General features: G+C 35.3%; 1 protein-coding gene across 1 annotated transcript in view; it reads left to right on the forward strand.

Annotated features, from left to right (window-relative positions):
- The window catches only part of MLIP (muscular LMNA interacting protein), a 151842-nt gene that overhangs the window by 96218 nt on the left and 34319 nt on the right, over nucleotides 1–21305 (forward strand). Inside the window, exon 12 of the mRNA XM_060021348.1 lies at nucleotides 15838–16044. Within this exon, the coding sequence (XP_059877331.1) occupies nucleotides 15838–16044 (207 nt within the window). The remainder of the gene's footprint in view (nucleotides 1–15837; nucleotides 16045–21305) is intronic.

Genomic DNA, 21305 nt, shown 5'->3' on the forward strand with positions numbered 1-21305 from the left:
AAACATTTCTTGCATCTTCTATATCTTTGCCTCCATTCTTTTTCTGAGGTCCTGGATTATCTTCACTATCATCTTTCTGAATTCTTTTTCTGGAAGTTTTCCTATCTCCACTTCATTTAGTTATTTTTCTGGGGTTTTGTCTTGTTCCTTCATCTGGTACATAGCCCTCTGCCTTTTCTTCTTGTCTATCTTTCTGTGAATGTGATTTTTGTCCCAAAGGCTGCAGGACTGTAGTTCATCTTGCTCCTGCTATCTGCCCTTTGGTGGATGAGGCTATCTAATCCTCATCCACTGAAGATGAAGGTGGGGCTGATGGGTGGGGCTGGATTCGTTCCCTCTTGGTTGTCTTGCCTGAGCTGACCCAACAGTGGGTCATACCCAGCTCTTTGGTGGGGCTAATGATGGACTCTGGGAGGGTTCATGCCAAGGATTACTTCCCAGATCTTCTGCTGCCAGTGTCCTTGTCCTCATGGTGAAAGACAGCCACCCCCTGCCTCTTCAGGAGACTCTCCAACACTAGCAGGTAGTTCTGGTTCAGTCTCCTATGGGGTCACTGCTCCTTCCCCTGGGTCCTGAAGCACACACTACTTTGTGTGTGCCCTCCAAGAGTAGAACCTCTGTTTTCCCCAGTCCTGTCAAAGTCCTGCAATCAAATCCCACTAACCTTCAAAGTCTGATTCTCTAGGAATTCCTTCTCCCATTGCCAGACCCTCAAGTTGGGAAGCCTGATGTGGGGCTGAGAACCTTCACTCCAGTGGGTGGACTTCTGTGTTATAAATGTTCTCAAGTTTGTGAGTCACACAACCAGCAGTTATGGGATTTGATTTTATTGTGATTGCGCCCCTCCTGCCATCTCATTGTGGCTTCTCCTTTTTCTCTGGATGTGGGGTATCTTTTTTGGTGAGTTCAGTGTTTTCCTGTCAATGATGGTTCAGCAGTTAATTGTGATTCTGGTGCTCTCACAAGAGGGAGTCTTTTTACTTGCTTTAAAACAGACACACAAAGAAGACCTTTGCCACTTCTATCATAATAGATGGAATACTTCTAATAATTAGTTAAGCAACTGAATTCTAATAATTAGTTAAGCTTTGAAGCATTAGTAGTTTAACAAATTGGTGAATATGTAGTGTCTGACTGTACCCCAGTCTATTGGGAAACAATGATAATCTGAAAGCTTTATATAAATATGTCCTATGTTTTGTTAACTCGTGATGTCCCCAGATATCTTTATTTATGAGAGGTGATGATTACCATATTTAGAACCTCTCATGTAAATTATATTCCTTTTCTTTGTTTTTTGTTTTGGTTGAATTCAATCTTTATTTTCATTTTTATCTACATCTAATAGGGTTGAAGTTTATGAAATAAAAAGCTGTAGTCATTATATCTAAACTTTTATTACTTCTATTTGGAAGGCTAAGTTTCTTTTCTTCAAATTTTTAAAATTAAAAAAAATTGTTTTATTTTATTTTTATTTAAACATTTTTGTATATTATGGTTTTAAAGTAAGGTTTTATTTCCTTTATATTTGTTTGAGAAAAGCCAGGGAAAGGCAAGACAAATAGTACTTAAAATAAGGTTTTGTTAAAACAGAGTTTAAAATTCTCCATTGGTTTCACCTGAAAAGTATCAGACAACAGAATTTTAAGAGGAGAAGGTAGCTGTGTAAAAATAATTTTAAGTAATAGCCAAGATAAATATTATTCAAAGTTTAGAAAGTTCATTTTATTTGTTGGCAAGAGAAAAGATGTGTTCTTATGTTTTACTTCAGAGGAGTCTATTTCTCAAAACTTCTTGAACTTTGAGTCAGTGTCAGCCTGTGAATACAACTATATGGTGACAGCAACATGGCTTTGGTATAGTTTTGTCTTTTATACTGTATGTCACACGTCTCCCAGGACATTGTCTACAATGATCTCCTCCCTCCCCCTCTAAACAGATTCAATTCTACAACTTCCTTAACATATCTGGGGGGCTAGTTATCAATAAATGTACATAGGAAATGCAACCTGGGTGAGGGGCTTGTGGTTTTCTTTTCTCTATGAACATTTTCTTTGACCTATGAGAAATGGACTCTAGGTAGAATATATTTAGAGGAGGATGTAGTAAAAAACTGTATGTATTCTTTGAATATAAATGCTAAGATTGATGTGTTTAGAATAAATGTTATAATCTCTAACTATTGGAGAGATTGTTAGATATTTTAAAGTGTGGGTGAGATTAGGCCAGCTTTGCATGATGACAAATGTAAAGGTCACAGCAAGATATAGAAATTTGAAGCTGAGTCATATGAAGAGACTTGGAAACTTTCTCTTCCTCACTGTGATCTAAGATAAAATAACTGTGAGTTTGTCATTTTGGCAGAGAAAACAATAAATCCAAATGAGAAGAGCAATCAAGAGGGTGCACAGGACAGAATGAAACAGAGAGCTAAAACTGGTAAATAAACTATTTTTTAAGTTCCGTTAAAGAAACCAAAGACAGCTTTAGAAGTCCAACCTGTGAAAACTGAAATCAGGTTAGTGAAGCAAGTGATTTAAAATAAATATATGGAAAAAAAAAAACGCCAGGATTAAAAATGTACTTTTCTTTATCTCAAAGGCTGTGTGAAAAGAACAATTTGTAGTAAATTTGTAAGTTCAAAACTGGTTATTCCTTTGAGATGGGAGAGCTGATAGGTTTATAGGGTTTTAAAAAATAATGTTCTAACCTCCAAATCTAGACATCCTAAGTGAAATTTAATCTACTGTAGCCCAGCCATCCAAATACAAATTTGTTTTTTGAACCTTTAGATCTTTAATATTTTTTACCTTACTTTTCCTTGAAAACAGAAAATGCATTTGGTAAGAAACAACTTACCAGGACCCAGATTGTCAGTTATCTTTGTCCAGTAGAGCTGAGAGGCTTAGCATCTTTTACTTGCTCAAGTAAAAGCAAGTATATATGATATTTATCCCATAGGGTAGGCTCAGAAAAATAGAGGTGTTTTTCTCAATCTGTGGCTTAATGGCTTTTGGGAAGTATTAGGCCCTCATGAATTGCATTTGATAGAAGGACTGCCCCTTTGCAGCATATTCTAAAGTCAGGCTAGTTTCACCTCACATTTCAGAAACCACATTCATGCAAATCTGATGCCCTTATTCATTATGATACATAATTGAACCAAAGGGAAACTAGGGCAGGTTGGTTTTTCAGAAAGAGCTCTGAAGTATGTGTTCTAGTTGTGATTGTGTGGTTAACCAGTTCTACTCAGTGCATTTGTGAAATGAGGGGACCAGTGGTTCTCAACTGGCATGACTTTGCCCCAGATATTACTGTCATGACTGGGGCTGAGCATGCTGCTGGCACCCAGTAGGTAGAGGCCAGGGATGCTGCTAAACATCCTACAGTATCCAGGACAGTCCCCCACAGCAAAGACTTATCCTACCTCAAATGTCACTAATGCTGGGGTTGAGAGACCCTGGGTTGGCCCACCTATTGCCTCCCTTCCAGCTCCAAGAATTCTATGACTAATGATGCTCAAAGCTACCCCTGCCAGGGGCATTTCCTTTCAAACAACATTGATTAGGTGCCTTCTTTTTTGTTTGAACTAAGAACTTTTCCGTATTTGATTTACACAAAAGAGGTAAGTAAGCCTCCATTTATGAGAATTTCCACATTTCATAGAGCCACTACTCATAATGATAGCCCTGTTTGACAAGGGACATACATTTTCCTTGGCTCTATGTCAGCAAAATTATGGCTTTACCACTTTTCTAGACATTTCTCTTTCTTGTATTTCCCCAATTGTTAGGTGTAAGGACAATTAACTGAAAGAGAAATTTTAAAAAGTCAGGCAGTCTGATGTTGACTCTTAAAATGCATGCTGTTAGACTAAGTCATTCCTGATCCTGGATTTAATTACACATCTGCAAAATGAGTGTGTTGTATGAAGTACTTTCGAAGGTACCTCCTTACTATGAAATTCTGTGTTCGTGCCCTTAAATATTACTGGAACCCTTCTGATATTTCACATCCTTAGATGATCCCCCCAAAAAAAAAAAAAAGAGCAAGTATTAATCAGGTCATAACTTTGGAGAGATGGAAAATCTTATAATCTACTGTCTAGGTCAAAATCATGACAAATAAGACTACTTCTACCCCCACAGAGTTTACTTTGATTCTTTTCTTTTTGATTGAGAAAATTGGGGTACGGAATATTTTCTTTTATTTTGATTTTTTTCCTTTTTAAAAAAATCATGTCCTATTTACTTCCTATTTGTGGAGTAATAAGAAATTATCAATATGATTCATTGTCATTATTTCCCTTTGAATAACTATACTTTGTTTTGCTTTTCCTTAAACTAAAATCCCTGGGAGAGAAATGATTTCTTTTCAAAATTAAATTTATATATACATATATAAATGTATATATAACATATATACATTTATATATGTGTGTGTGTGTGTGTGTGTGTGTGTGTGTGTGTGTGTGTGTGTGTGTTCATATGAAAGACACCATATATAACAGCCTGTATCAGGGTCCTGGTATTTGCTACTAAAATTACTTTTTTCCTGTTTTTACATTGGCAAACTTGACAACTATTTCCGTTGCAAATATCCTGAATAGGAAGGCTAAGTAGGCAACCTAAAATTTAAACAAAGATGCTTTCTATAATGAAAGTGAAGTCTTGGCTGTGTCTGGATTTCTTGTTTCTGCATCCTTTAAGTGTAGAAGACACCATGCTTTGATTCCTTTGTTTCATAATCACAAAAGACTCTGGGATAATCCTTGTAATGAACTTTGGGGATAATTTTTGCCTTTCTAGATCTCTCTGAAAAGTGATTTTAGACTGGGTGACAGGCTGTGTACAGGAAACACAATTTAGTTGGTGAACATCAACACTTTCACTTAAATTTATTGGTGAAACGATAGTAGAGTCAAAGGAACAAAACCTCAGGATATTAAAAACCACAAGATCATTTTTTTTTAAAATTATAACACTTTGTTAACATGAACAATATGAAGGATACATTTAATGTATCTTGTACATTAAATGTACTGAATTTCTCTTTGAAATTCAGTTTTAACAGTCACCACCAAAATCCTACCCTGAGATATGAAGATGGTATTAAGCCTTAGCTGCCCATGTTGGTGGAAGGACCACAGAGCACAGGAGTGTAGGGGAGAAGGGACTGGAAAGTATTCCTGGGCTTGTAGTCCTTCCTGTGGATGGTGTCCCTGATGGATGGTGTCGCTACTTCTATCCACATTCACTTCCGTTTTGTCTCTTCTTAGCATCCAGCCACTTATGTTTGTGCCAATAAAGATATGGGTGCTTTCTCAGGAAACAGAGCAGACAATATCCTTGATCCCATGGAGCTTATATCCTAGTGGGTTCTAAATATCTGAACCTTGGTCTCTGTCTCTTTCCTGCTACTCTTAACCTTCTCTGCAACCCTCTGTACTTTCTCGCTCTTACCTGTCTACTTCACACTCAGGCTACAGACTCCAAGGCCTGGCCCTCTGGTTGCCTAATCCATTAAGGGACCCTACCTTCACTATTGGTTACTAGAGCCTACTGCTCCAGCAGTAACTTTGCTGCTTCCTGCAAAGGAGAGAAACATTACGATAGAATGCAATGGAAAGAACATGGGCTTGGTGTGATCCTGGGAAGATCAGTCAACTCTCTGAACTTCAGTTTCATCCTAGAAAAATGGGGCTACTAATCTCATTTCTAATGGTACCCATACTCATATCCATTCATGATTAAATGAAACAGTCACTGTGAAAGAGCTCTGGACACCTTAAAGGGAATGCAAATTTTTAAATGTTTACTGTTGTTATCATTTCTTTTAGGAGCATTATAATTTTGGAAGAAAGGAGTTGACTTCCTACTAAAGGGCCGCCAAATACATTCTCTTCTTTCTTCCCACCATGATGAGAAATCAGAGAAGCCTCTTTTCTGTGTTACTTTCTAACTTCTTCAACTTAAATTGCGCCTTTTTCCCCAAATGAATCCATGTCAGAATGTAGGATGAAAATTAAACTATATGTATAGAAAAACATAAAACTCAGCATTTTCATGCTCTAGTGCCCACTGTGATTGATTATAAAATACTTCCTCTTTCTTTTCTCTTGAGCATGTCTTAGTCAAATATCTTCACACTTTATCTATGTTATCTGCTCTGTGAAACTTGCTTTCAGACAACCACAAACTTTCAGAACTAAATAGTCCAAATCCTATCTTCACAATTATGTTTTAGTCCTTTAATTTTTTTTAATAGGGAATTTGAAGTAGCTAAGCATATGCTAACTTTTTCATATTTAACAAGTTCAAATTTTTTTGTTCAAGTCAGTGTCTGAAATAGATGTGTTGCTTTAAGTATGTCTGTTTTTAAAATTCACATGGATGCTTTAAAATTAGGGCTGATAAGCAAGAAGTTATGCCATATGTTCAAAATTAAGAGACCTAAGTTATCTTGGTTTGATCTTAGTGAAATGTAGATGATTAGAATCTCTTCTTAGTAATTTGGAGTTTCTGAGATCATGTCTGTAAAATGTTGATACCTCTTTGGCCGAAGGAGGCACTCTTTAAGAAATACATTGTAATCGTCCTTGACTTTACGAACGGGATGTTGTTTTAAATTAAAACTTTAGCAGAAATGCTAAAATTCTGATTTTGGATTACTATAGGCTCCAGGCAGGAAAGAAAAGCTGACTATAAGTGCTGCATTTAAAAATGTGTTGTTAAAAAAAGAAAAAAATTCATTTTCCCAAAGAGGTGGGAAGAGGGAAGAAAGGATGGAGTTAAAGGCTCCAGTAATTTCACGCAGTGGTGCTCTGAGTTTCAAAAGGCACAGATAACTGTGTGTGGTGTGTAGAGGGGACAGTGAGAGCAAAGGGAAAATGGATTTTCACCTTTCACTACCAAACCACAGGAAAGGAGGTTTAAAAAAACAGATAGAACAAAAGAGCCTCAGATGTGTAGGCTTTAATGAAGAGCCCATATGCATTCCAATGTCCTTTTGAGTGTTGCAATGGAAAGAGCTTTTATGGTTAAACAATTTGACTTGATGGCTGAGTAGAAAGTGGGCTTCTTCTAGAGTGATGAATGCGTCAGATATTGCTATAGCATTACTTTTATGATGTCTCTGTCAATATCTAATTCTACTGGCTCTGTAGTTCTTTTAACAAATAAAACTAAATGAATTTATTCTCTGCATGTTTTTGGTAATCCTTCTGTAATGAACAAAGATGTTATTTACTTCATAACTTCGTGTGTTCTTGAAGTTTTGCAGGATATGATAACCAAGCCAAATTGTCAATTCTTTTTTAAAAATAAAGCTCTTAAATAAAGCTTCTTTTCTTTTGAAAAATTTGTTCTAAGTATTTTTACATTGAAAAAGACAATTCTCAAGTAAGTGAAAAGCACTGTAAGGATTTTATGGGAAATAACTATGTTACATATCTCACTGATAAAAACACATACAGGAGAATTTTACGATTCCTGTTCTTCCCTCAAAAACTAGAACCTTATGAGATTCATCTATTGAATACCAAAGCAGCGTAGAATGATGTTCATTTTCAAGAATCATTTTGAATAGTGATCTCCAAAGAAAAATGTACCAACCTCAAGATAATTCATTGGAAGGGAGGTAGGGTGCAGGTCAAACGTTAAAAAGATTTTATTAATGTGTGTTGTTTTCAAACCTTTAGGTTTAGAAGCTATAGCCTGTGGGTCAGATCTGATTCACCACCTCTTCAATAAAGCATTATTGGCACACAGTCATGCTTATTCATTTATATATTATCCGAGGCTGCTTTCACACTATCATAGCAGTAGTAATTACGACAGAATATATGGTTTGCAAAGCCTACAAAATACAGTATCTGGGTTTTTTTTGTTCTTCTTTCTCTAATTGTTTTAGGTGTAAGGTTAGGTTGTTTATTTGAGATGTTCCTTGTTTCTTGAGGTAGGATTGTATTGCCATAAACTTCTCTCTTAGAACTGCTTTTGCTGCATCCCATAGGTTTTGGGTCATCGTGTTTACATTGTCATTTGTTTCTAGGTATTTTTTGATTTCCTCTTTGATTTCTTCAGTGATCTCTTGGTTATTTAGTAGTATATTGTTTAGCCTTCATGTGTTTGCATTTTTTACAGATTCTTTTCCTGTAATTGATATCTAGTCTCATAGCATTGTGGTCAGAAAAGATATTTGATATGATTTCAATTTTCTTACATTTACCAAGGCTTGATTTGTGACCCAAGATATGATCTATGCTGGAGAATGTTCCATGAGCATTTCAGAAGAAAACATATTCTGTTGTTTTTGGATGGAATGTCTTATAAATATCAATTAAGTCCATCTTGTTTAATGTGCCATTTAAACCTTGTGTTTCCCTATTTGTTTTCATTTTGGATGAGCTGTCCATTGGTTGGAATGTAAATTGATACAGCCACTATGGAGAACAGTATGGAGGTTCCTTAAAAATCTAAAAATAGAACTACCATATGACCCAGTAATCTCACTACTGGGCATATACCCTAAGAAAACCATAATTCAAAAAGAGTCATGTACCACAATGTTCATTGCAGCTCTATTTACAATAGCCAGGACATACAAGCAATCTAAGTGTCCATTGACAGATGAGTGGATAAAGAAGATGTGGCACATATATGCAATGGAATATTACTCAGCCATAAAAAGAAACAAAACTGAGTTATTTGTAGTGGGGTGGATGGACCTGGAGTCTGTCATACAGAGTGAAGTAAGTCAGAAAGAAAAACAAATACTGTATGCTAATACATAAATATGGAATCTAAAAAAATAATAATAATGGTTCTGAAGAACCTAGGGGCAGGGTAGAAATAAAGACACAGATGTAGAGAATGGACTTGAGGACACGGGGAGTGGGAAGGGTAAGTTGGGGCAAAGTGAGAGAGTGGCATGGACTATATACACTACCAAATGTAAAATAGATAGCTAATGGGAAGCAGCCGCATAGCACAGGGAGATCAGCTCAGTGCTTTGTGACCACTTATAGTGGTGGGATAGGGAGGATGGGAGGGAGATGCAAGAGGGAGGAGATATGAGGATATATGTATATGTATAGCTGATTCACTTTGTTATACAGCAGAAACTAACACACCATTGTAAAGCAATTATACTCCAATAAAGATGTTAAAAAAAAATACAGTATCGGGGCCTTTACAGAAAAAGTTGGCTAACTCCTAACCTAAAGCAGTAAAAAAGATTTTAAGCTTTCCTGTTGTATATGGTTTTACATTGGTCTCTTTTGTAGTTCTGAATGCTAGACACAGCTCATGTATATTCTAGGTGAGATTTCCTGAGTAAGGGTCTCTTGCCCCATCCCGTACTTTCCATCATCATTGAGATTCTTTCAACTACAAGAATCTAATAAGTATAGTCCTGAGGGTGAAAAAAAGAGTCATGGCTCTCCAACTTGTTGCAATGGACAGAGAGTCCTTAGTTGGTTATTCCTTAAGCCTGTTGCACCTTATTGCCGTTCATGTGCCCAACTAGGTATATGACTTATCATTTCAATTATTTTTGACTAAAATAATCTTCAGAGAGTGAGAAGATAACTTTACTAAAAAGACTCCTGCAAAATAATCTAGATTGAATACTCCACTATTCATATAGACATAAACAATAAGAAATGACAGAGGTCATCACATAACACCTAGGTCTAGATAAGCTATGTTATCAACCATAAATATAAGTTATATATTTATCAGTGTTAACCTACTGGAATTTGACAAGAAGTAGGCTAATTTTTTGAAATTTTTGAAATTATTTGCAATAAGATTTTATATCTGCTTTCATTATTTTTAAAAATTTTATTGAAGTATAGTTGATTTATAATTTTGTGATAATTTCTGCTCTACAGCAAAGTGATTCAGTTATACACTACATTCTTTTTCATATTCTTTTTCATTATGGTTTATCACAGGATACTGAATATAGTTCCCTGTTCTATCTACAGTAGGACCTTGTTGTTTATCCATCCTACATATAATAGTTTGCATCTTCTAATCCCAAACTCCCAATCCATTCCCCTCCCCCACCTCCCACCCTTGGCAAACACAAGTCTGTTCTCTATGTCTGTGAGTCTGTTTCTGTTTCATAACTACTTTCATTATTAACATACCTAGCCCTAACCTTATATTTTTGCCTTGAATTTTAACTAAAAATTGTATTATGACATCATAATTAGTAAGACATTTCCAAAGTAGGCATCTGGGGCTTGGAAATGATGTTCAATTTTCAGGAATGTTTGAAGACAAAGAGTACTCAATATTATAATTTTTAAAGTTTTGCTTAAGTAAATGTTGAGAGTCTTTTATGAGGAATCTTAATAAAGGAAAAATTGAAAACCCAGTTTAATTGGGGATACATGTGTTCTTCCTGCTACAGTAGACGTCATAATATAATACATAGAAAACAAAAGAATGATGAACTGAAATTCATTCCTTTGTATCAAATACCATTAGAAAATGCATAGAAAATGCCACTGAAGATTGGAAAAAGTAAGAATAAGCAAATTATGTTATATTGGAATTTTATTATTCAGCCGGATCAAAGTATAAATTTAAAAATATTCTCAATTTATAACATTTGTGTTCTAAATATGAAATATATGAGTGACATTTTTTTCAGACTTAAAGGAAAAATAAGTCAGCACATATTTTATTTTCTAAAATAAGTGACTTTAATAAAATCATTTTTTCAGACTTTAAAGGAAAAATAAGCCAGAAATAAGTCAGAATATATTTTATTCTCTAAAATAAGTGAATTTAATGAAATCACTGTTCTTTGGGAAAATACCCATCTTGGATGTGTGGGATACACCTTAATATGCAAACCCCCAATCCCTTGTCTTTGCATGGGTGCATATGTTGGCAACAGAAGATCCCTGAACTGATTTTGTTCTAGGAATCGGAGGAGGTAAGGCTATAGAGTGAATCACAGAGGAAGTCATATTTGCAGGAAGCTCTCTCTTTCTGTGACAGCCTGGACACAGATAAGTTGCTTATCTGTGAAATACTGTATGTGAAATACTGTATAGCTGACAGTCTTCATTGTTTGAGGAAAAATAAAGACTAAACAGACTCACACCCCAAAGCCTGTATCTTTGGAGCACAAAGACAATCTCAGGCAGTGGTCCCTTCCTCATATGAACCTCTTGCAAAAACTTATGGTCTAGGAAAGATTCCTTTACTATTGAGATAAATAAATTTTTAAAAAAGGGAAAAGAAAAGTTCCTAGATTAGATAACAGAAAAAGCAGTCTTTAAGCTGGGACTGTTAAACCAAGTGATTGAGAACAGCTGAGGATAACAAAATGTTCTAGGTGCTACAAACAAAAGGAAAGGAGAGGTTATAATGTTCAGAATGGGAAGGTTGAATTCAGGCCAAAATTTCCTTAAACAAGACAAACAAGACCCCCTTATATGCTAAAGGATAAACTTTACATGGAAAATACAATCATTAGAGTATCTAAACATTAAAATATAACATCAACGCTCATAAGGCAAAAGCAAGAGATAGGATGAGAAAAAGTGAAAATATATTGGTGGTAAAATACTTTAACTCATTTTATAGTTGTTGATAGATTACATAGGACAGTAGGTAAAAATAGATCCTCTAAAGTAAATTGAATTAATATAAATGTAGTTGGGCTCTGTATCCTGCAAAAAAGCCAAACCAAAACAGAAACTATTCTTTTGCATATCTGTGGACTCTTCACAAAACCCAACCATGTATTGAGATTAGGCCCAAAAGGAAAAGCTTTTAGTTGGCATGATAAAAGTAATACAAGATAGGGGTAGGGAATTAAGAGTACAAACTACTATGTAGTTATTTATTTATAAAATAAATAAGCTACAAAGATACATTGTAGAGCACAGGGAATATAGCCAATATTTTATAATAACTATAAATGTAGTATAATCTTTAAATTGTGAATCACAATGTTGTACACCTAAAATTTATATAATATTGTAAATCTGCTCTACCTCAGTAAAAAAACTATTAACTTCCAAGATAAAAATAATACAGAGAAATTTCTCTGATCACAAAAATTTTATAAATTAATAACAAATTTAGAAAACACAAAAAGTCCCTGCCATCTGTATGTTGAAAAATTTGCTCTTTAACAAATTATTTTATTAAAGGGGAAATTCAAAATAAAATTTCTATGTGGAGAAAAAGACAATGAAAAAATCATCTATTATAACTTATAGAATATAGTTAAAATAGCCCTTGGAAGAAAATTTATAACTCTAAATATGTTTAATGAATAAGAGAATAAAAATAAATCAATTAAATATTCAATTTGGAAAATTAAAGAACAGTAAGATCTCCTGCTCATAAGAAAAGTAAAAGAAAGGAACTGATGCGAATTGACAAAAATAACTGTAAAACAGAAAAGCTGTAGAAATCATACATAAAAAATATGTTTTTGAAAAAAGTGTGTAAAATAGTAACAGTGTAGTAACACTATTACAGTGTAACAATACTTTCAAAATTCTGAAGGAAATTATTTTGCAACTTAGAATTTTGGATTTAATTTTAAAAATTAAATGATTTAATCCAAAAAAATTAAATGATTTAGTACAAAAAATTGTGCAAGGACAGAACAAAGTTTTCAACATGCAAGGTGTCAAAAATTGGCTTCCCAAATTCCATTTCCCCAGGAAGCTCCTTTAAGTCCCAGTGAATGAGAAGAAACATGGAAAAGAAAAAACATGGGCTACTGGAAACAGGAGATCAAACACAAGAGAAAAGCAAAGCAAATTCCCAGGACAAAGGTAAAAAGAATCGCAGGATAACAACCTACACAAAGCATAGAAGACAAGCAGCACAGATTGGAAAACGTGCCTCCAGTGACATACCTGTAGAGGCTGTCACCACCAACGGTCCTTTCTGCTTTGTACAGTCCTGACCACAGACAGTGCTCAAGTGAGCTTGTCCAAAATTCTTAGCTCTCTTTGGCCTGTGCAAATGCTGATAAAATTCTGCTCTCTCCTCCCTGCCCAGCTGCCTGGAATAGCTGATGCCATCTGACCGTACAGAAGTGTTCAGGTTTGAACGACTCCTGAGAGATGGAGGTTAGCCCAGAGAGCTTAGAAGCGTAGAACACAGAGCAGCACACCCTCTTCAAACTTTTCCCTCTGGATTGGTTAGACCTTGGTTAGATTGCTCCCTATAAGGAACTCTTGGATTCCCCTGGATCACTACAGGCTGCCTCCTGACATTTTCTCACAATGAATTCTTGAACCATCTGAGACAAATGATACAAATGAACTTATATACAAAAGAGAAACAGACATAGAAAACAAACTCATGGTTACCAAAGGGAAAAGGTGGGGGGAGGGATAAATTAGGAGTTTGACATTAACATATACACACTACTGTATATAAAATAGATAAACAACTAGGACCTACTATATAGCACAGGTAAGTATACTCAGTATTTTGTAATAACCTATAAGGCAAAATAATCTGAAAAAAATAGATATATGTATGTATAACTGAATCATTTTGCTGTCTACCCAAACTAACACAATATTGTAAATCAACTATACTTCAATAAAGATAAATAAATAAATTTTAAAAAAACATTCAAGGGAAACAAAAAAAGCTGAAGCCAGACTATAAACCAGAGACTGTTCAGCTCCTCTTCCTAGGCACTGTCAACTATCAATAACAATGCTGTCTTTTTCTTACACAGCTAGTCTTTGTGCTTACTACTCAATTTTCATATTAATCCTTTTCCACACCGATTAATTAGTTGTTGATAAAATAATGAAATGGTTGATTGAGAAATAAAACTCAATTAGAATACATTTTAATCTAAAAGCCATCTTTAGTGGGCAAATACTACAACCCTTCCATTAAATTGCACATTAACGTGACTATTATTTAATAATAATAATGTTAGAGGCAATAGCCAATGGGATTAGACAAAAGAAAGTCCTGAAAAGTATAAAAACTGGCAAAGAAGAGATAAATTTATGACTGTGTTAAGTGATTTAATATTTTAGGTGATATACCTGGGACTTCCAAGAGAATCACTGAATGATGATTATCATCAGTGAGATAACTCAGTAATGTGTGTTATAGGGAATCCATAGCTTTCATGTACTGATATAGAAATGTTCCAAAACTGTAATCAAATGGAAAAAAAAAACCTCAAATAAGATGCAGAACACTGTGTATAGGATGCTATCTTTTTAATAAGTGTATGTTTGTAGTCTGTGTGTGTGAAATGAGAATGTATATTTGTAATTGCTTGATATATAAAATAAACACTTGAAGCACAAACAAGAAACTAATAAAATAAAACACTTTTAGTCATATTTTCAAGGTACATAAGGTTAAAACCCCTCATTTTTACAAACTTAAAAACCCTAGAATTTAATTTTCTAACCTGCTTAAAATTTTCCAAGAGTTTTTTAAAGTATGTTTTGGAGTAAGTTTTTAAAGTAAGTTTGAACCCATTGTGGGGGCATCTACTGACACAGCAAACACATTCAGCATAAATTTTAGAAAACCAATCAGTGGCTTAAAAATACATGGCTTTGGCAAAATCAATTCAGCTTACATGAAAAGAAATATTAATTGTATAGTCTTAAAAGTTGAATTTACCTGTTTAGCTGAATGTCATTTTGAGCAATGTGCATTATTTTGTACTGAATTTCCATTTCACACAAAGCCAAACACATTCATTCATTACTAATGGCATTCTTGACCTCATTGAAAATATTATATTCTTTTGAAAACTCAATTGTTACTGCATTAAACATCTGCTCTATTAGGCATTATGCTTGATGCTGAGGTCTCAAAGGTGAATAAAACAGGTTTTATTTTAGAAGTTTTATCCCCTAAGAGATTTTACTGTAGGATAATCACTGTCAATTTATTACCTTACATTAAAAATTTCAGGAATATAAGAGGTGCTTTAAAAAGATCTGCAAAATAGTAGCCCTTTTCTTTTATGATGGGTATATATATATATATATATATATATATGTCTTATATATATATGTCATATATATATATATGTCTTTCTTGTGAGTTTTCTTTGTAGATTCAGGACTTCCCTCTTGTGGTTTCCTTGTTCTGTTCGCATAATTCAAGGCCTCATCTAGCAGCTCTTACTTTCTCAAAGACTTCCTCAGGCAGGCATCCCTTTCCAGGGGATGGAAAGACCCTCTCTAGTTAAGACCTCATTACCTTTCCCCTCTACATTTGAGCACGTCTGTTTGTTCTCCAGTTTCTTTCCAAAGTAACACCCTGCCTGGAATGGACATTTTCGTTCATTCTTTCTAGACTCACCTCTTCCTGAGCCCTTCCCCATACTCAGCTCAACCGGAAACTCATGGCACCATGAATTATACAATGATTTGATACCCTCTATGATGCCCTCCCCCTTTCTGCCCCCAGTTTCTTCCAGACCAAATCACAAGCACCTTTAAATTAATTTCCACTGTTACTACCTCTTCAATGAAAATTCTTCTAGTCCCATCCTCCCCACTTTGGGATGAGCTCTCTCCTTCCTTAAACAAACATGGCCCTGTTGGGAGACTCTGTGGGCACTTGATTAGTTCTGCAAGAGAGGCTGGAGATGAGCGACCAACGGGAATTACTGGAAGAGACAGACAATGCACTATAAAAGCAGGAGTCTTGTGAGGATCCAGAATATGATGGGAGGTTTTCTTCCAACTAGTAAAAGATTCTGATGCAAAGTCTATAATATTTAGACTTAATTCCAAGTGAGCTTGACCTTTGCCCACTAACATCCTCTTTATGCCTTTCTTCTTCCCAGGATGTGCCTGTCCCTCCCAAGCCTTTTTCTCTCCATCCTTTATATCAAACTAAACTCCATCCTCCTGCTAAGTCTCTGATGCATCCACAGACCCTCCCACATGCTGACTGTCTTACCCCAGGACCCTTCAGTCACTTGTCCTCCTTCTCCCTGAGTGATGAACAGGAGAATTCTCACACCCTGTCTAGTCACAACGCATATAATAAGGTGAGAATGCCCTGTGCTGTGAACCTTCTTCATGCTTAACTTTCGAAACTTATATGTGGACGAAACATATATTAAGTATATTTAAATATATTAAGAATGTTAAATATTTGTGTGAAGACACATGTCCTTAAAAAAAGATAATAATTAACCTTGGGGAATTATGAAATATTTATGTTTCCTTTAAAAGTCATTTCCTAATTTGCATTGCTCATTGTTTCATGTTCTAATCCCAAGGTGGAAATCCCAAGACATGTTTCAAAACCTTAAAAGATGCCATTATTAATTTATCTTCTAGTCTTAGTTTAACATTCTTAAAAAGCTTCTTAAAATGACAATACCTTGATGAGGAAGCATTTATAATTGCATTCAGTGGGCAAATAAATAATTAGAATTTCTGCAGATATCTGCAATAAATATTAATATTTTATTTAAAAATGTATCTATCTGCCTCATAATGTATAGTGATGGGATATGTAACAAGTAATGAGGTGTTCAGTACCTAAAAATATGTATATATATTTTTAAAAAAGCAAAAATACTTATAGTTGGCTTTGGAATGTAATCATAAATATTCTATTAGAAGCAAGCAGTCAATAGCACATAAGGCTTATGTATAAGCATCCTTTGCTCTTCTGAGCATCACCATAAAGACATTCTGCCTTAACACAGACTCTCAGACCTTGAAACTTTTCTAAAAGAATTGACTAGTCAAAATCAACCTGCAATTAAATCTTTTTTTAAAATGTAAAATCTTGTTTTAAAACATTTGTTTTGCAAATTCTCTATATTTAATGAAATACACCTCTATATTTGGAAATCAATCAAGGGCATATGTAGTTGAACAATATTCCTTGGGCCTTAAAGCATTCACAAAAATGTTCATAAACCCAGTCTAAACACAAAGAATCATCTAAAAAGTGAATATAATTATATGAGGAAAAATTATCTTTTTATATTTAATAACATTTATCATGACTGAGTTGTCAACCCTGAATTAAATTTTTAAAACAACCGTTTTCTGCAAAACAAATGCTTTTAGGCAAAGTTCAGGATGACATTTGTATGGCCTTTGGTTGCTTCTCATTCTAGGTCTAGAAAAAGAAGTATTTCAGGGAGAGTATGATATTTTAAAATGATTTTATATTATCTGTAATTCTCCCTCTTTTAGTACTAGCCAACGTCTATGACATCCATTTAGCTATTAAATAGAGTTAAAAATTCTGATACTAACAACCATTTTCTTATATAAATTATCATCTACGATAGGATTATAATTGTATTTTATAGATATCAATTGCTTCAAATAGCTCTTCTTTTGACATTTTTAGTGGTGTTTTCTGGAGACATTTAGCAAAGGTAGAGTCAGTATTTCATACATAATTTAGCCTTTGCTTGGTCAGGCTGTGAAAAACAATATATGAAAGCCATTTGAGGCTAGACAACTATTTTCAGTCTACACAAGCTTCACAATAGATTTCATCTCTCAGTGTCTGAGATTTATTGATATTTTCACACCTGAAATAATAATAATGATGATGATGATGATGTTGTAGTTAGACAACATTTCTTGATGGAAGATTCAGTTGCTTAGTTTTGTATTTTAATTGCTCCTATTAAAATGTATGAATTTTACTCAATTTGATATCAATGTTTACAAACACTGTGTTGTAAATATTCAGCCAATAGCATACCAAGTTATCAAGACTTGTGTTTCTTTTTTACTGAAAATAGCTTCTTGTCTGAAATTGTAAAACATAACTGTCATTTAAATTAACTTCTCTCCAATATCCTAACATCCTTCCCAGATCTCACTTTGCAGCTTTATCTGCTGGGCTCATCTCCAAACTCAAACCTTCCCTTCCCTCCCCTCCCCCAGAGGTCCACATTGAACTTGACCTTACATAACTGCCTCTGGGGCTCCCTTATCAACTGGGGCTACAGAAGATGTTTGACAAGTTTTGTTCTTCTGTTTCATCTGTAGTGTGTGCTTCTCTCTTGTTCTAAATACTTACACTAATCCCTGTTCTATTCTCTTACTGTCATTAGTTCATATGATGAACTTCATATGATGTCCTATCATATATGAAGATGCTCAGGTGTTTCCCTGTTATTGTGCTTAAACCAGTATTTCCTCTCTTTTCCCCGTCTCATGAAGGGAGTCATTACTCTTATTTCCTTCTTTAACCCTTATAACTAGCATAGCCCAATGGATAGAGCATGGTGTCTTTAGTCAGTCCATCTGAGTTCATTTCTTGAACCCACTCCTTCCAGATGGTGATAGTGGGCAAGTGAGGATGATAATAGTACTGTCTTAATAGAATATTATGAGATTAAGATGGACTAATATGTATAAAGCACTTAGAATAGTGCCTGGGACATAACAAGAACCATACAAGAGTTAGGTCTTTGTATTAATAAGCCTTCCTGAATTGTCATTGCCATCACTCTCTTACATCTTATTTGTTCTTTTTCCATTGAACCCATCCTTTTAGTATGCATGTCATCACTCTCTTACATCTTCATTTGTTCTTTTTCCATTGAACCCATCTTCTTTGTATGCAGAAACTTCAAAACACAAAATAAAATGAATACTTCCCCTTCCTTTTCCTTGCTGATGCTACAAACCTAGAAATTTCAAGACTTTCTCTCAAAGTGATCAGTAGCCGTCCCTCTTCTGTAAATTACTCTTTAATTCATTCTTGAAGGCATTTTGTCTTTCACCTCAACCACTCTACTGAAATTTCTCTCTCAAGGGTAAACTTCTTGTCAGCAAACTCAGCTGAATTTTCTGAGTCTTCTATCTCTTTTATGCCTTTTAGCAGTTGACACCGTTGATCATTCACTCTTGAATCTCTGTCATCATTCTGCTCTTGGGATAATATGTACATTTCAACTCCCTGACTGTTCCTTCTTTGTTTTCTTGGTGGACATGTCCTCCTCTACCTCTTCTCTCTAACTGCCTCACTTCAGATATTCACCTACTCACAGGCTTCTGGGGTGATCTTACTTGTACTGATAATCCTCAAATCCACATGTCCAATTCTGCTTCTCCTCTGAGATCCAGTTTTATACCTTCAGATGCTTGCTTGTCAGTTCCCCCAGGGTGCCATGTTGTCACCTCAGACTTATCATTCATGTCGTCTCAAACCAATTCTGTTCTGGCAGAACCCCAAATACCCTGTATCGTAAACAACCCAACCCATTAAACTCAAACACAATCTCCACCTTCTCACTCTCTAAAACGTATAACACTACTAAAAACTCTACCACTAATCCTAAAAGAAATGCTCCTAACACAACCTTATTAGAAACCCAAACCTCAGGGTACTGCTCAGTAGCCATAGCTGTTGTGTAACCAAACACAACCAACATTCCCCCAGATAAATCAAAAATACTATTAAACCTAAAAATGAACCACCGAAGTTTAAAACAACCCCACACCCAACACCACCACCCACAATCAATCCTAAACCCCTATAAATAGGTGAAGGCTTTGAAGAACCCCCACAAAACTAATTACAAAAGTAATGCTTATAATACAAACAATGTATGTCATCATTATTCTCACATGGACTTCAACCATGACCAATGACATGAAAAATCATCATTGTCATTCAACTACAAGAACACCAATGACCAACATTCGAAAAACACACCCACTAATAAAAATCCTCAATTACACATTTATCGACCTTCCCACCCCATCAAACATCTCTTCATGATGGAACTTTGGCTCCCTACTTGGTCTCTGACTAATTGTACAAATCCTAACAGGCCTATTCCTAGCAATACACTACACACCAGACACGACAACTGCCTTCTCATCTGTCACACATATTTGCCAAGACGTTAATTACGGCTGAATTATTCGATATCTACATGCAAACAGAGCTTCCATATTCTTCATTTACCTTTATGCACACGTAGGACATGGCCCATACTATGGCTCCCACGCCTTCCAAGAAACATGAAACATTAGGATAATACTACTATTCACAGTTATAGCTACTGCATTCGTAGGCTATATCCTACCCTGAGGAAAAATATCATTTTGAGGCACAACCATCATTACCAACCTCCTATCAGCAATCCCCTACATCGGTACCACTCTAGTCAAATGAATTTGAGGTGGCTTTTCCGTTGACAAAGCAACACTAACACGCTTCTTTGCCTTCCACTTCATTCTCCCCTTTATCATCCTAGCACTAGCAACCGTCCACCTACTATTCCTCCATGAAACAGGATCTAACAATCCCACAGGAATTCCATCCAACACAGACAAAATCCCATTTCACCCCTACTACACAATCAAAGACATCCTAGGTGCCTTACTACTAATCTTAACCCTACTTACACTAACCTTATTCACACCTGACCTGCTAGGAGACCCCGACAACTACACCCCAGCAAACCCACTCAGCACCCCAGCACACATTAAACCAGAATGGTACTTCCTATTTGCATACACAATCTTACGATCAATTCCCAACAAACTAGGAGGAGTTTTAGCCCTACTACTCTCAATCCTTGTCCTAATGTTCATCTCAATACTCCACACATCTAAGCAACGAAGCGTAATATTCCGACCCTTCAGCCAACTTTTATTCTGAATACTAGTCGCAGACCTCCTAAGCCTAACGTGAATTGGAGGTCAACCCGTAGAACACCCATACATAATTGTAGGCCAATTAGCATCCATCTTATATTTTCTCCTAATCCTAGTGTTAATACCAGTAACTAGTCTTATCGAGAATAAACTCCTAAAGTGAAGAGTCTTTGTAGTATAACAAAATACCCCAGCTTTGTAAACTGGAAAAGGAGAAAACCACACCTCCCTAAGACTCAAGGAAGAAGCATTGCACCTCACTGCCAGCACCCAAAGCTGAAATTCTACATAAACTATTCCCTGAAAAAGGTTTATTGTAGAATAACCACAAGGCTACAGTGCTATGTCAGTAATGAAAATAATTTATTTTATAATACTTTTGTTATATAAATCATACACACATGTACCTCCACGTGTCAATAATAGCATCTTCCTGTAAATGTAAATGTACATGCTATGTATAACTGTGCATTCAATTATTTTCCCCACGAGCAGTTAAATCTCATATTAAATTTTATTAATTTTACATATTACATAAAATTATTGATCGTACATAGGACATGTCCTGAAACAAATTCAAGTCAGCTAACACTATGGCCACTCCATTAGATCACGAGCTTAATCAGCATGCCACGTGAAACCAGCAACCCGCTCG

Source organism: Delphinus delphis, chromosome 10, assembly GCF_949987515.2.
Source record: "Delphinus delphis chromosome 10, mDelDel1.2, whole genome shotgun sequence".
Lineage (NCBI taxonomy): Eukaryota > Metazoa > Chordata > Mammalia > Artiodactyla > Delphinidae > Delphinus > Delphinus delphis.